The 15,423-nt window shown below is 43.8% G+C and overlaps 1 protein-coding gene across 4 annotated transcripts in view; it reads left to right on the top strand.

The window, feature by feature from the left end:
* The first annotated feature begins 504 nt into the window (after positions 1–504).
* CUX1 (cut like homeobox 1) overlaps positions 505–15,423 on the top strand; it is a 420,256-nt gene continuing 405,337 nt past the window's right edge. For 3 of the 4 annotated variants that reach the window (XM_075013971.1, XM_075013970.1, XM_075013967.1), the window contains exon 1: positions 505–646. In XM_075013971.1, coding sequence (XP_074870072.1) covers positions 584–646 — 63 coding nt within the window. In that variant the 5' untranslated portion in view covers positions 505–583. The remainder of the gene's footprint in view (positions 647–15,423) is intronic. The other variant, XM_075013968.1, reaches the window with a different exon arrangement.

Here is a 15,423-nt window from a genome sequence, read left to right as displayed (position 1 = left end):
GCTTTTCCGCTAGCACGCCTCCACTGCTGCAAATACTGCCTGTGCTCCAGAACCTTGGATTTTGGGGGGCTGCTCTTCCACTCTGTCACCAGTCTAGAGTCCGTGTCCGCGGTGCTCCGGAGCCTCCGGCGGTTCGGGATGCTCTGGGTGTTTCAAGTAGACAGTCTCCTTGCCGAATATAAATCCTTCTGGCTCTCAGGAGGCTCCCGGCATTTGCTCCGGCTGGTCGCGGGTCTTCCGCGCCCGATCGCCCTGCCCTGTTCGCTCTCTTCCCCGTGCGGCGGCGGCGGCTGCAGTTGGACGGGGTGGCTGCCTGGCTGGAGGCGAGCGCGTCGGCTGCCGCGCCTGTGCCCCGGCGGGAGGGAAGCAGCTAACTGTATCTCTGCAATGGCAGCGAGTCCGTGTTCCGGGCCGGGCTCGGGCTCCAGGCCGGGATTTGGGCGCTCCCTGCCCGCCTCCCTCCCTCCCTCCCCGCCTCCTCCCCCCCCCCCGCCCGGCTGGCTCCCTCCCTCCCCCTCCCGGCTCCTGAACTCCAGCCCCTCTCTCTCTATCAGCCGCTCACTCTGTCTCAATATGTCTCAAGATGGCGGCCAATGTGGGATCGATGTTTCAATATTGGAAGCGCTTTGATTTACAGCAGCTGCAGGTCAGGCTTCTCCGCTCGCCCCGCCGGCCGGGCCGCGCCGCCGGGCCTCCCCGCCTCTCCCCGGCCCGGCCCCCCGGCCCGCGCCGCCCAGGGGGAGCCCCCCGCGCCGCCCGGCCCCGCTCTCCCCATTGATAACTGGCTTTATCAGAAATTGATCCTCTTTGTTCAATTCATCGATCAGCCCAAGATGGCGCCGGAGCCGCCGCCGCCGGAGCCGCCGCTCGCCCTGTCCCGGGCCGGCCCCCCGGTGGGGCCGTGCGGGGCCGAGGGGGGCCGAGCGCGGGGAGCCCCGGTCCCCTTTATTTCTGGGAGCCGGGGAAAGTTTATTGAGTGCTGGGACTTTGTGTGGGGCGCCGGCGGCCGGCCGGGCGCAGGCTGCAGCCTCTGAGCGGCTGGGGCTGGGGGCGCTGTGGTGCCAGCGCACGGCGCTTTTAAAGCAGCCCGAGCCACTCGCGCTCCCCGCTGCCGCCGCCGCCGCAGCTCAGGCAGCCTCGTTCCCCCGGCCGGCTTCCCCCTCCGCCGGGGACAGGGGTCCCCGCAGGGCGGGGGCGGCCTGACACGGCCCCTCCTGGCCGCTCGTCCTCGCCCTTCCCAGGGCGCGCCCGGCAGGGAGAGTGCGGCGGGCCGTCCCCAGGGTCTCCCAGCCCCCTGCCCGCCGTGGGTTTGTTTACATCTCCGCATCCCTGGCTGGACCTGCCTCCCCCTCCCGCCCCGGGTGGGTTTGAATGTGCCGGCGGGTTCGGGCCGCGGGGATGGGCTCTGCGGGCCGGCCGGGCTTGGCACGGGGGGTGGGCTCCGGCGTGCGCTCCTGCCGGGGGTCCGGGTCGAGCTGGCAGCGGGGTGCCTGAAGGTGGGGAGCTCTGAGGTCTCGCCACCCCCGGCGGCGGGGGGGCGCGCTCAGGGGCTGGGACTTGGTCCGGCTGCTGCGGAGGGGGAAAGGAGGCGGCTGTGAGGGTCAGACCCGGTTGGGCTCGGGCTGGCACGGGGGTGTCTGCGTTGGGGCGGGGGGAGTGCGCCGGCCGGCTCCTGCTGGCGGGCACGGGGAGCGCTGAGCGCGGGCTGGTCCCGAGAACCCGACGGGCCGATTGGTGCCGGGGGGCTCGGCGGGCGCTTGCCGCGGGGCGCATGAGGCGGCGTGTGCGGTGCGTTAGTTTCCCCCGGGCTGGGGTGGAGGGGGGAGCGGAGAGTCTGGTGGAAGTTACTTCCTGGCGGCTTCGGGCGGGTGAACTTCTGGGCACTGGGAAGTGCGTCCGGCAGGCGGCCTCGGTGTGTGTGCGCGGGGCGGGGGTGGGGGGTGGTGGTGAGCTGATCTCCGTTGGGGGCTGGGGCTGCCGGGCATTTCCTCCTGCCGCGGATGTGCCTAAACACGGTGCTTGAACACCGTCGGCCTGGGACCTGCCCGGTGCGCTGGGTGCTGCTGTGCTAACGTGGCTGCTCGTAGCGCTTAGGGACCCTTCCCTTGCAAAGGGGAAGGAAAAAGCCCTGACTGTGCGGCTCTCCCTTGTCTCTTGTCATGCGCCGGGATGGGAGTCAGACCCGCTAGTCAACGGAATCGTTTCTGTAAACGAAGAGGGGGAGGGAGCGATTAATCGGTCATTTCCTGCCCGATTAACAGCACTGCAGCATTTAGTTTCGGCGTAGTTGATTGGTGCAGGAAAATTGGGGCCTGCCTCTTTAAATTCGTTGAAAATAAATGGGCTGGAAAGCTTTTGCTGCCCACCCGTCGTCCCCACTGAGGAATTTGTGTTCTGTAAATGCCCATGTGGGATCTTGGAGCCCAGGCAGGTTGAAGGGAGCCGGAATTATGTTACATTGATGTTTGGCATAGGTGCAGTCCAGTTGAAGGTGAGAGGATGCTCTCAGGATGAGTTTATGTTGGGGGAAGAAATTAAAACTGTAAGGCTATGGGACTAAAACAAGCTCCCTTGGGGATTTGTGCAGGCATAATGATCTGCCTTTTGGAGTTGACCTGAGTGGTAATTAGTTAATCTATGAACAGCACTAGATACTTATGACAGTTTTCATTTTTCAGAGTATTAATTATACTGAAAGTCCGGTGCCCTCTGACTTCCAGGTGGATTAAGAGGTGGCAAGAAAGTACCTTCCTGTTTTAATGCTTTTTGTGTAAAAGATTTTTGGATTAAGGTAGATTTGGCTGAATTTCCCTAATTTGAGAGGATATTTAAGTGACCTAGAATATCTATAGAAATACAGCAAATGAGAGCCAGATGCAGTATTGTATCAAATGAAGTGCTTTAGGTTAATCTGTACTTAAACAAGGTCTGACAATTTATATGAGCAAAAGCAAGCATTTACCATTAAATATTGTATGCAATTGTGCTTTCTTTAAGTTGGAAAATCAGCACTTCTAATGTACTTTTTCTTAGTGTTGTACTTAATATAGTAGAAAGGCATCTAAAATGCATTTCCTAAATAAAATAAAACTTCAATAAATGTTTGTTAGACATATTGCTCTAAAGTAGTTATCATGTAAATTAAATTATAGAATGTAATGAATACAGCCAAGTGGCATTTTGAGAGCTTGGTCTATTCTGGTTTTAGTAAAAATAACTCACTTTTATTATAATTCTTGTGCATACTGTAAAACCTGTTATGGAGCATTAAAATGTAAACTTTAATCTTGTTTATGGTAGAGTGAATGTGACAATCTGAATTTTGCAGTGCTAGATTTCTCTTTGAAGCATCTGTCAATCATGAATTGAAGTTTATATTTAAACTCCAAAGCCTTACTCGCTTGATAACTTATATGGTATTAGTTAATTCATAGGTAAATCTGTATGGTTTGTGCAACTTCTGGCCACAGAATTTGGAGGATCAAAGAGTTGGAGTGTATATTCAGACAAGCCATTCATACACAGTACTGTTGTTTCTTTATTTCAGATAACTATTTCTCCCCTTCTCTCCACTCTGCTTGATGGGGAAGGAATCAATTACTCCATCATGGAGATAAAGCAATACTTCTTTGTGACTCTCATGTTGTGGAGCACTTGTAGTCTTAAAGTATTTTCTGTATAAGGAGTTTTTCTGACATTTGTTGTGTGGGGTGTTCATTCAACTATGGAACTGCAGAAACTAAATGTTCCATGCCAGCCCTTTCATTATCTCGCTCATGTGGGATATTCTGTGCATCTCCTAATAACACATTCTCACCTCTGCTCTGTCAAGTGCAACTTTCCCCACTTTGACTGTAGTCTGAAACTAGCTGCAATGCTACACCAGTCTTAAGCTATAGCTTCACCTTCCTTCTCTCTGGGAAACCTATGAGGAGGTAAAGTGAAAATCTTTTGCTGGAAATAAAGGACAAAAACAGGAAAATACACTAACTACTGGTAACTGACCCTTCTAAATTGTTAGGGAAGCCATGTTAACTGTTATTAAACCTCTACCTGCACTATAATGTAAAGCAGTGGGTGTTTAAATACTGAAGTTAAGATTGTATTGGTACTAATTAAAAGATGCAGCCAGGAACACTATTTGCACTGTCTTTTGTATTATTCAATTCTCCTTTTACTAAATTGTCTTTGTTTCTTGGCGGAGATACTTCAGCTCTTGGTGGCAGGCCGAAAGCATCCAAGACAGCTGGGATTAAATAATAAAGGTTTTACTTACAATTTGAATATGTTGGAAACAGAAACTGTAAGGTGTGACAGGTGTCATGCATGAGCCCTCAATCCACTTGTTGTTGAAATTTGTTTAAAATGGTTCAGCCAGGCACCAAGTTCAACCCTTTATCCTAGAACAGGCCAGTCATGCTTCCTGAATTGGGTGTTGAAAATGGTTTGGCAGCACCTCTCAACCACTTGCCAAACTGTGTGTAACCATGAGTGAGGGAGGAACCATATTTGACAGCTGCTGCCAAATGGTTTGGCATGACCTATACACCACTTGACAAACTGGATTTAACCATGATTGAGGGAAGAACCAGAACTGAAAGCTGCTGCCAAATAAGTTGTCATGTGCTATGCAGACAGATCCTTGGCAGTGCTTGGCTATCATTGTGATGAGCATGGATTAAATACCCAAAAGGATGCTTGATGGAATGCTGTGCTGTTGCTCTGAAGAGTTGCAGCTATATCTTTTGATATGAAAATAGTCGTGATTTTTTTTAGTCATTTTCACTTAGAGCAGGATGAAGGTTATAATGGAAGAATGTAGCCCTCCTTGAAATCTTGTGTTCTTGGTTTCTTAATAATCTTGACAGATTATTGAGCAATTTGTTCATGGGACAATGTTTTATGCTGTTCTGGCTATTACAGAGAATTTTACTTAAGATGCATGGCTAATAGACTTGAATAGATGTAACTAAGGCTATAATTTGTCCTGTAGTAATGATGCATGAGGGTGAGAGTGAACCTGGTTTAACTGTTATATCTTAGGTTGCATTTGCAGGACCAACAGAAAACCTGTGGTTATTTGTAGACTGAATAAAATTGATGTAGAACGTTCAGATAAATATAGGAACTCAATATGATTTAGGTATCCCTTTTCAAAACAGATGTACTTTATTTAAAAAATGCATGCACGAGCGTGCATAACTGCATTTAATAAAATTGCCTGGCTTGTATTAACAAACCAGGTAATTTAAACTTGGAGCTAAATCTTGTCCATATAATTTTGTCGTGTCTTAAGGTTTTGCAGCGTATGGGTAGGTTTAAAGAGAGCATTATCTGTTTGGTGTCATTGTTTAAAGTTAAGCCAATTCACAAAAAAAAAACAACCCAAACCCTGATTTCTACATAGGAATAGAGTCAAGATACTGTAGCATTTCTAGCTTCTGATAGAAAGGAGATGCAATTCTTGGCATGCTGTAGCTGAACCTGATTTGTGTTTTGGTACAGACTGGTTACTTACAGGAAGCTGTCCACTGTGTCTTTGTTAAATCATAAGTTGATCCAGAGATAATTTTCTTTTCCCAAGTCACAGTGGAATTTACAGTTCAGGTTCTGAGAGTGAGTGAGGGAACTGCTCCTTGCTATTTTATCAGTGACAGAAATTAGCCATGTGTCAAAAGAAGATGCTCTGAGATTCAGCACTGGATTACATTCACTTCTGCATTACCATGGAGGTACTTGACTCAGTAAGCATTGTAGTTCTGTCTCAGGGGTAGAGGCAGAGTTTGGGAATGTGATTTAGAGGATCTTTTCTGTTTCTGCTCACAAAATACTGCTTTGTTGAATCTTCCTGCTGGAGTTCACATTGGGGTGTGTGGAGAGAAAAGACATGTCCATACCAGTTGCTGTTGGCCACAGGATCCAAACAGTACAGCCCACAAGCTCTCTCTCTTTGGCAAATACCTCCCCTTTCTTTGTCACGGAAAAAGGCACAACACGCGGTTCAGCCCTGTAGCCTGTCTAATGAACAAATACCGAGCAATTTTGTAGCACCTTAAAGACTAACAAGTTTATTTATTAGGTAATGAGCTTTTGTGGGTAAGACCCATTTCGTCAGAGGACGTGGCTGTAATGGAATAATTATGGAGCTGTAATAGGTGATCTATAGTAAGAGTTATAACTGAACTTCCATTGTAATACTTTTTTTAGGTGGGATATTCCCCTCTCCCTGTGTTCTGAATCCAGAAGCAAAAGAATATCTTCTACAAAATTAATTAGAATTGATTAATGGTTGAGGTAAATTTTTTTTCCGCCAGATTTGAGGTCAGCTCGCCAAGGAGTTCTAAAATCTTGCCACATGCGCAAAATGTTTACTAGAGTACAGAACCAGACAAAGATTTCGTAAGTAGATGTGTGTGTTCTCCTTTGATTATTATAGGCATTTGCTTGGCAAGGGTGGCGCTACTGGCCTTTATATATTACTCTATCAAATAAGTAACAATTTTTCCTACAGTGGGGGTAAAGTACAGATGTAAACTGTGGTAGACAAAGGTAATTAGCTGTTATGTAATGTAAAAGTAGACAGGTTAAGTAATAAACGTATTTTAGGGAAAGGAATGTTGAAAGGGAAAGATTGGGTTTAAAAACAAACAATGTGTAGAAGCCATAAAGGTCCTTTTTTGGTTCTCTGTGCCTTAAATATTGAGTCTGTTCTGGTATGGCTATGATCTGAAGAAGTGGGTCTGTCTCACGAAAGCTCATCACCTTATCAATTATTTTGTTAGTTTTTAAAGTGCTACTGGACTGTTTTTATTAAGAAGAAACTGGATTGCAGTTGCCTTATGGCAAGTGGAAGTGGGATTCTGGGAAGAGTTGGAAACTTTTTCCTTTTGGCTTGCTATTTTTCCCCACATGTACAGTCTGGCTAGATTTCCAGTTTCTTCAGCATGGTGTCTTGTATATCTGCAGATAACTTCCTCGGCATCGATAGTGGAAACTACACCAGGGAAAAGGAACCTCAAGTAGTGGGTGGTCTACAAGAATGGCCCTCCTTCACCTCAGTGGGCTGCAGCAGCCTGCATCCCACTGGGTTTCCACCTGAGACTCCGCAACATCTGTGTGTGCCCACTCCCCCATGAGCCTCTTGTGCCCTAGGACACTGGAGTCCTGCACTTACTTGCTACTTCCTCCTAGAACTTTCGGAGGAGTTGTGAATGGGCAGATTTGCACTTTGTTCTCACTCCTCTCCCCACCTCCCTTCCCAGCATTCCTTCTCTGGGAGCGACAGAAGGAGAGAAGCAGGGACAAAGCATGAATCAGGTAATGTGTGGCTCCTCTGAAAGTGCTGGGAGGGAGGGGAAAGGCATGGGAAGTGCAGGTGTCTGGTGCTCTGCTGCATGAGAGATGCAAGCCACAGGGGGAGCCCCAGTGCACCACATGCAGCCTGTAGGCCACAGGTTGCCCACCACGGAGCTACACCCTACCTAGGAAGACTTGCTAGGAGGACAGGCTTCTATTTTTACTATTTTGGGTATTTTCAGTCAAATCTAAATGTGAAATTTACTTTCCTAAACGTGTTCTGTATCTATTCTGTTTTGTGTGGTCTCCCCCACCCCATGACTTTATTTGGTCCTCTTCAGGAAAAGTTTTCTCTTATGTTTGTCCAGGGGACTGATTCTGATCTGAGCCTTTTGGGCATGAGTGAAACAGAAATAATAAATGAAAACAATAATGATAAATTATAGTCAAAATACATTTCTGTATAAGTGGAAAACTTGCATGAAATATCTCCCCATCCTTCTGAACGGTAAGTGTGGAGGTACTTCATCTGTTAACACTCCTAATAGAGTTCCAGGATGTTTGTGTCCAACATGCAATATTGTTGTAAACTTAGTGTAAATTTGCAAAATCTGCTGATAAATTTGATTCAGATGTTTGTCTTACAGCGTTCCAGGTTCAAGTTGCTAATATATTCCATTTGGCAAAGGAAGGGAGCCTCAGGGAGTTTACCTTTTACTGTGGAAATGGAGGCTGTTGCGTGCAGCTCAGTAATCTTTTTTTCTGCCAGTTGGAGGGGGACGCTGGAAAGTGCCAGGATGCCTTCAACTCTTATCCGAGTACCTTACGTTCAGAACTGCAGTTAGTTCAAAGTTTGGACCCCAAATGCGGATAACTGCATAGGGAACTTTCTTTCACTAGATCACCAGACTGCTTTGTGTTTGGAGATAGATTTGTAAATATTTATTACATGTTAGCTGTGCCTCAATTAAATAACATAACAATGCAAATAATGCAACATCAAAGTAGATTTTATAATTTTCAGTCCTTCAGCCTGGATTTGACATGTAATTAATTGCTGCACAGATAAACAAAATTAGTTACCAGTTGAGGAGCCATTGGAGGGGAAGAATTCTTCTTCATGTCTGCACAAGGTGACTTTTAGATGTGCTTTTGTAATAAAACATCCAGTTAACTATCTGGGAAATAATACAGAGGATGAATGTGCGATTTTTTTGTTAGTACAAATCGAATCTCTCTAGTCCAGCATTCTCTCATCTGGCAACATCCATAATCTACTATGATTTTAGTTCACTGGGCAACCACTTATGGGTGTGGCCCAGTTTCCCGTGGTGGTCCCATAAAGTTTGTTTTCGGCCACCAGTCCTGGGTCTCAGTGTTCCGTGCTGTTGTTTAGCTGTAATTTTCCCAAAGCAGTAGAAGTGTTTGGCAATGCTGCTAGGCGATATTAACCTTCTATGGTCCGGCAGATTCTCTTTGTCTTGTGATTTAGCAGAATATATTTTTCCTGTATATTTTAAAGTAAAAAAGGAAGGTGGTATGAGAAATCTGACCTAATTAAATGCCACTAGTCTTTAGAGAACAACAAGAAGTCCTGTGGCACCTCATACAGTAACAGGTATTTTGGAGCATAAGCTTTCGTGGGCAAAGACCCGCTTCATCAGATGTTGCATCTGATGAAGCGGGTCTTTGCCCACGAAAGCTTATGCTCCAAAATACCTGTTACTGTATGAGGTGCCACAGGATTTGTTGTTTTCGAAGATACAGACTAACACGGCTACCTCTCTGATACTTGTCACTAGTGTTTAGGTTTCCCAAGTTATTGAGGCATCAGAGTTGCAATTCAGACATGTAACTATTGAGGATCTTTAACCTAAAAATAGCCAGAGTTCAAAACTAGACCATCTGTAATAATGTATGTTTAATATGGTATTGTTATAATTGAGGTTTGTTTGTCACATATAGGGGAGGTTGAAATGGAATTTGCCCTGCACTGTGCCAAATTCTAGCTACCTCTTTACTTTTTTTACGTGCTTTTTTAATTAGCTTTTATTTGCATATTTCCCACCTTTTATTAGCTTACTGCTAAAATCATATGGGATCATGAAAAAGAAGTAGCAGTTTGCCACTTCCTAGTCATATCAGTAGACTAAGTCTTGAGTTACTATTTGTCCTAGTGAAATCTTGATGTTTATACCAAATAATTGTAAGAAAAATGTTGCTGGCAATCAATTATAAAATTTTGATCTCAACACAGAAGATGACGCATCATATATGTGTTGAGAAACCTATAAAGTGTGCGACTGTGTTACTTGTCTTATGAAAACAGGATGCCCAGTGTAAAAATTTGTATTTAGGTTTTTTCCACATGAATTGTTGATAGCACACAAAAAAACATAAGAACATATAAGAACATAAGAATGGCCATACTGGGTCAGACCAAAGGTCCATCCAGCCCAGCATCCCATCTGCCGACGGTGGCCAATGCCAGGTGCCCCAGAGAAGGAGAACAGAAGACAATGATCAAGTGATTTATCTCCTGCCATCCATCTCCTGCCCTTGTTCTGAAGGCTAGGGCACCATACTTTATCCCTGGCTAATAGCCATTTATGGGCCTAACCTGCAAAAATTTATCAAGCTCTTTTTTAAACCCTAATAGAGTCCTGGCCTTCACAGCCTCCTCGGGCAAGGAGTTCCACAGGTTGACTGTGCGCTGTGTGAAGAAAAATTTCCTTTTATTAGTTTTGAACCTACTACCCATCAATTTCATTTGGTGTCCCCTAGTTCTTGTATTATGGGAAAAGGTAAATAATTTTTCTATATTCACTTTCTCCACACCATTCATGATTTTATATACCTCTATCATATCGCCCCTCAATCGCCTCTTTTCCAAACTGAAAAGTCCCAGTCTCTCTAGCCTCTCCCCATATGGGACCCGTTCCAAGCCCCTAATCATCTTAGTCGCCCTTTTCTGAACCTTTTCTAATGCCAATATATCTTTTTTGAGGTGAGGAGACCACATCTGCACGCAGTACTCGAGATGTGGGCGTACCATAGTTTTATATAGGGGAAGTATGATATCTTTTGTCTTATTATCGATCCCTTTTTTAATAATTCCTAACATCCTATTTGCCTTACTAACTGCCGCTGTACACTGCGTGGATGTCTTCAGAGAACTATCCACTATAACTCCAAGATCCCTTTCCTGATCTGTCGTAGCTAAATTTGACCCCATCATGTAGTACGTGTAATTTGGGTTATTTTTTCCAACATGCATTACCTTACACTTACCCACATCAAATTTCATTTGCCATTTTGCTGCCCAATCACTCAGTTTGCTGAGATCTTTTTGTAGTTCTTCACAATCTGTTTTGGTTTTGACTGTCCTGAACAACTTGGTGTCATCTGCAAACTTTGCCACCTCACTGCTTACCTCATTTTCTAGATCATTGATGAACAAGTTGAACAGGATCGGTCCCAGGACTGACCCCTGGGGAACATCACTAGTTACCCTCCTCCATTGTGAAAATTTACCGTTTATTCCCACCCTTTGTTTTCTGTCTTTTAACCAATTCCCGATCCATGAAAGGATCTTTCCTCCTATCCCATGACCACCTAATTTACATAAAAGCCTTTGGTGTGGGACTGTGTCAAAGGCTTTCTGGAAATCTAGGTATATTATGTCCACTGGGTGCCCCTTGTCCGAATGTTTATTAACCCCTTCAAAGAATTCTAATAGATTAGACAGACACGACTTCCCTCTGCAGAAACCATGCTGACTTTTGCCCAACAATTTGTGCTCTTCTACGTGCCTTGCAATTTTATTCTTTACTAGTGTTTCTACTAATTTGCCTGGTACTGATGTTAAACTTATCGGTCTATAATTGCCAGGGTCTCCTCTACAGCCTTTTTTAAATATTGGCGTTATATTGGCCGTCTTCCAGTCATTTGGTACCAAAGTGGATTTAAAGGATAGGTTACAAACCACTGTTGTTAACTCTGCAGTTTCACATTTGAGTTCTTTCAGAACCCTTGGGTGAATACCGTCTGGTCCTGGAGACTTGTTACTATTCAGCTTATCAATTAACTCCAAAACCTCCTCTAATGTCGCTTCAATCTGAGTGAGTTCCTCAGATTTGTCACCTAAAAAGGCTGGCTCAGATTTAGGAACCTCTGTAACATCCTCAGCCGTGAAGACTGAAGCAAAGAAATCATTTAATCGCTCCACAATGGCACTGTCTTCCTTGATCACTCCTTTTATATCTTTATCGTCCAAGGGCCCCACTGCTTTTTTAGCGGGCTTCCTGCTTCTAATGTATTTAAAAAAACATTTTACTATCGTTTTTTGAATTTTTGGCTAGCTGTTCCTCATATGACACAAGTTTGCAGTGATCTAAAGTAGAGGTGTGCAAAGTGAGGGTGGGCCTCTTTGGGTGACATGAAATGTTGTAAGGGGATGCAGCATGATCAGCTGCTGGGGGTCAGACTCATGCATCTCATTAAAAATGTTGAAAATGTTCCTGTTTTATCGGTATGTGTATTCATGTTCACATACCGATAAACTTCTTCATTCTACCTGCCTGTTCTCGTACACATGCCGAAATTTCCATCAGTTTGGATTACATTAGATAGGTTGGGGGCGGGGGGGGCTCTACTAATTGCAGAGACAAAAAGTGGGGCCTGACTTAGTTTGCTCACTCCTGATCTAAACAATGAACTTAGTATGCAATGGTTTGTGGTTGCATCATTTGAAAGTGTAGCCTATCTTCCTGTGTAGGTAATGTGACTCAAACAGCTCTATGTTCCAAAAACAGACAAAACATCTACCGGTTTAGCTATCTATAGTTTGTAGGGTTTCTATTGAAGCCAGCTGTTGGTTGGAATGACTGTAGACTGCAACATTCAGGCAGGTCTGATACTTCATCTGTCAGAAGGTAGAGGTGGGCTCACAAGGTCATACGTGGAATGTGTTAGGTTAATGGCTGGAGATTGAAGTTCTTTGTTCACAGAACAAGTTAGATACGGTAGGGTGAAGCTGTTTCACAGCACCTTCATCTGTATTACAAGTGAACACTAAAAAAGGAATATCCATACTCTCTGGCAGGACTACTAAGAGGTTCAGAAGGTGATTTTTTTAGATACTCTAGCTGTTCTGTCAGAAATTGGGGTTGACTCGTCACTCATTTAATTTAGTTCAGTTCTTCTCAAACAGGGATCTGCAGACTCCTGTAAGTCCATGAGGGTATTCCAGGAGTCCGTGAAGCATGTCTGAGGCTGCTGGCTCCACTGATCAACTCCCTCCCTGTACCTCTTGCATGATGCAGAACAACTGTTGAGTGGCATGCAGGAGGTGCTGAGGGGGAGTGGGGAAGAACAGGGCTCTGGGGAGGGGGTGGATAGAGGTGGGGAAGAAGAGGAACAGAGATGGAGTGGGAGCAGGATCTGGGGTTGAGCACCCCTGAGGAAAATTAAAAGTTGGCTTGAGTGCCCATGAAAAACTTCAAATTCAAAATAGGGGGTCACTGGGTTGTTGAAGTTTTTGAGAACTGCTGATCTAGTCCATTGATTGAATAGTTATCAGGTAAATCAATGGACTCACAAATAGGAGGGTGACATGAAGATGTCCTACTCCTTGTTGAATGACCACCAAGAAGATATCAGGTGGTAATGTTTAAACAGTAGGTTGATGTAAGGTGCTATATCCTGTTATCAATTTCCAGAACAGTAATACTTCACGCTTATTGGATATATGACTTTATTCCTGTAGTTTCAGTGGATTTTACAAAAATGAGTGAGTATCCCCATATTACAGAGCAAAGACCCTAATCCAAAAAAGTACTCAGGCATGTGCATAACTTTAAGCACTTGAGAATTTTGAGCACTTTATTGGATTTGTGAAAGAAAAAGTTCCCCCCCCCCCCAAATTCAAGGTGTAGATGTGTCTAGAGTTCACATTTCTGAACTCTGTTAATTCGGTAGCTGTCCCATTACGTTATGTTTAGACTGGACCACATATTACTTTATTTCCTGTTTCTGCTAAACTTAAACTCCTCTCTTTAATTTATCATGAGACTATAAACATCACCAGAGCAGCTCATTAAATTTAAAAATTGAAGTTTGTGTGTGTACAGCTAACTTATTTTTTCATTGTTTAAGTTGACATGCATAAATGTCAAAATAACTTTGGAATCAAGTTACAGTAAAATCTCGTTCATCTGATCTAATGGGGCCAGATCGGATAATGAAAAGAATGGGCAAAGAGCTTTCTATCCACTTTCTATCTCTGGCTGTCAGCCTTGGGTGGTGGGGCTCTGTTGCTTAGTTCAGTTAGTTTGGAGACCTGCATAATGGAGGCTTACATTAAAATGGTTTTACTGTTTTTATATCTGAAAATAAAACATATATACATTTAATGTATATTTGTCATCTGAAAGAGGCTCTTGTTTTAGCTGTTAATTTTATCTGCAAAATATTTAACCATTTTTGTGTTAACATTGAAATAAAAGTTGGGTTTCGCTATTAATCTGTGGCATTGGGATAACGTAAAACATTCTTAAAAACAAGTTGTCAGTTGTTAATTTTTTGCCTAGCTTGCTTAGAGTTGAGTCTGCTGTAATATGGATTCACTTACAAGCTTAGAAATATAATCTCTGGTTTCGTGTCAGCACAAGAATTACACAGTATGCCTTAAAAACAGACAAGTTCTGAATATATTCAGAGAATATATCGGTGTATTAGAAATGTCCTTTAGACCCTGTGTATGCTTGTACTGGAGCTACACTTACGGAAACCTGAGGGATAACGCTGCAAGGTATTATCAAAACAAACAAGCAGTCAAGTAGCACTTTAAAGACTAACAAAATAATTTATTAGGTGAGCTTTCGTGGGACAGACCCACTTCTTCAGACCATAAGCTCGGCTAATAAATTATTTTGATAGTCTTTGAAGTGCTACTTGACTGCTTTTTTGTTTTGATAGTATTGTGTGTTCTCCCTCAATTTCTCAGAACCTAATAGCATAAGGTATTGTTTCCCAATCTATTTTTGATTGGTATATGAACCATGTAAAACATGTGGTGTTGACGCCTATGTATAAAACATTATTTAATTTCTCTCTATGCATGCCAAGGAAAAAGCCTTGCTGTAAGGGTTTGACATAAAACCCCGTCACTTGGTCCTCTGACACATTCTGTCTCCTATGCTTTGAAATTCACTTGTTTCTATTGACCTTTCTAAATCTCTCCCACTTCCCCCGCCCAATGCAGTAAAGCGTCTTGGAACTTTTATTTTTAATTAAAGTATACCGAATGCAACATGAAGGATTAAGCTTCTTAGGAGACTATGCTAAAATCAAATACCAGTTCAGAGATGTTCTGGCATGTCCTCAGAACAGTTGTCCTTCAATATATTATGTCTTACAGCATGTTAAGTAAAACTTTATTAATGTCTCTAGCTGGGATTTTCTGCCCAGTTTGAAATCTAAAATTGAAACTGTGAAAAGCTACATCAAATGGGATTTTAAAAATACCTAGTGGTCAAAAGTGCTGTAGAAATTTTGGAAGTCCATGACAAATACTGAAAAGTAATCCCAAAGCTGTAGAACAATGTTCCCTCTAATGTTTTTCCATGCATGTATGGAATACATTTTTATTGGCACTGAAGCATGTGCAAATGTACACTACCAATAGAGAGACAAAATCTAGCTCTGAATGTTCTGCTAATCAGCTGGATGGCATTTGAATTTCTCCTGGATGGCCGTTCAAGTGCGAAGCTTACCGAGAACACTGCTCTAGAGCTATTTACAGTATTTTTAAGTAAAATTTAATGTTGAGAGTGAGTCTTCAAAATTAATCTTTGTACTGTTCTTAAAGACCAGCAAATCCACTTTGTCATTCAATGTCACTTTTGCCCACTATTGGATAGTGTGCTCTGTGTCATTTGGTTATAGCCTTTGCAATCCAAAAGTTGCTGCCTTTCAGTGGTGATGTGTATGACATCTGTGAAGCTCTTGAGGATTTTTCACACTAAAAGGTGTGGGTACAGGTATTTAAAATGTTATGGTCTTTTTTTTTTTCCTGGAAGTAGCTATTACTTCAGAGGTATTGAAATGCAAAAATAGTTACATTAG

This window comes from Carettochelys insculpta, chromosome 19 (assembly GCF_033958435.1).
Source record: "Carettochelys insculpta isolate YL-2023 chromosome 19, ASM3395843v1, whole genome shotgun sequence".
NCBI lineage: Eukaryota > Metazoa > Chordata > Testudines > Carettochelyidae > Carettochelys > Carettochelys insculpta.
Note: the sequence above shows the minus strand (reverse complement) of the source record. Positions and strands in the feature narration are given on the sequence as shown.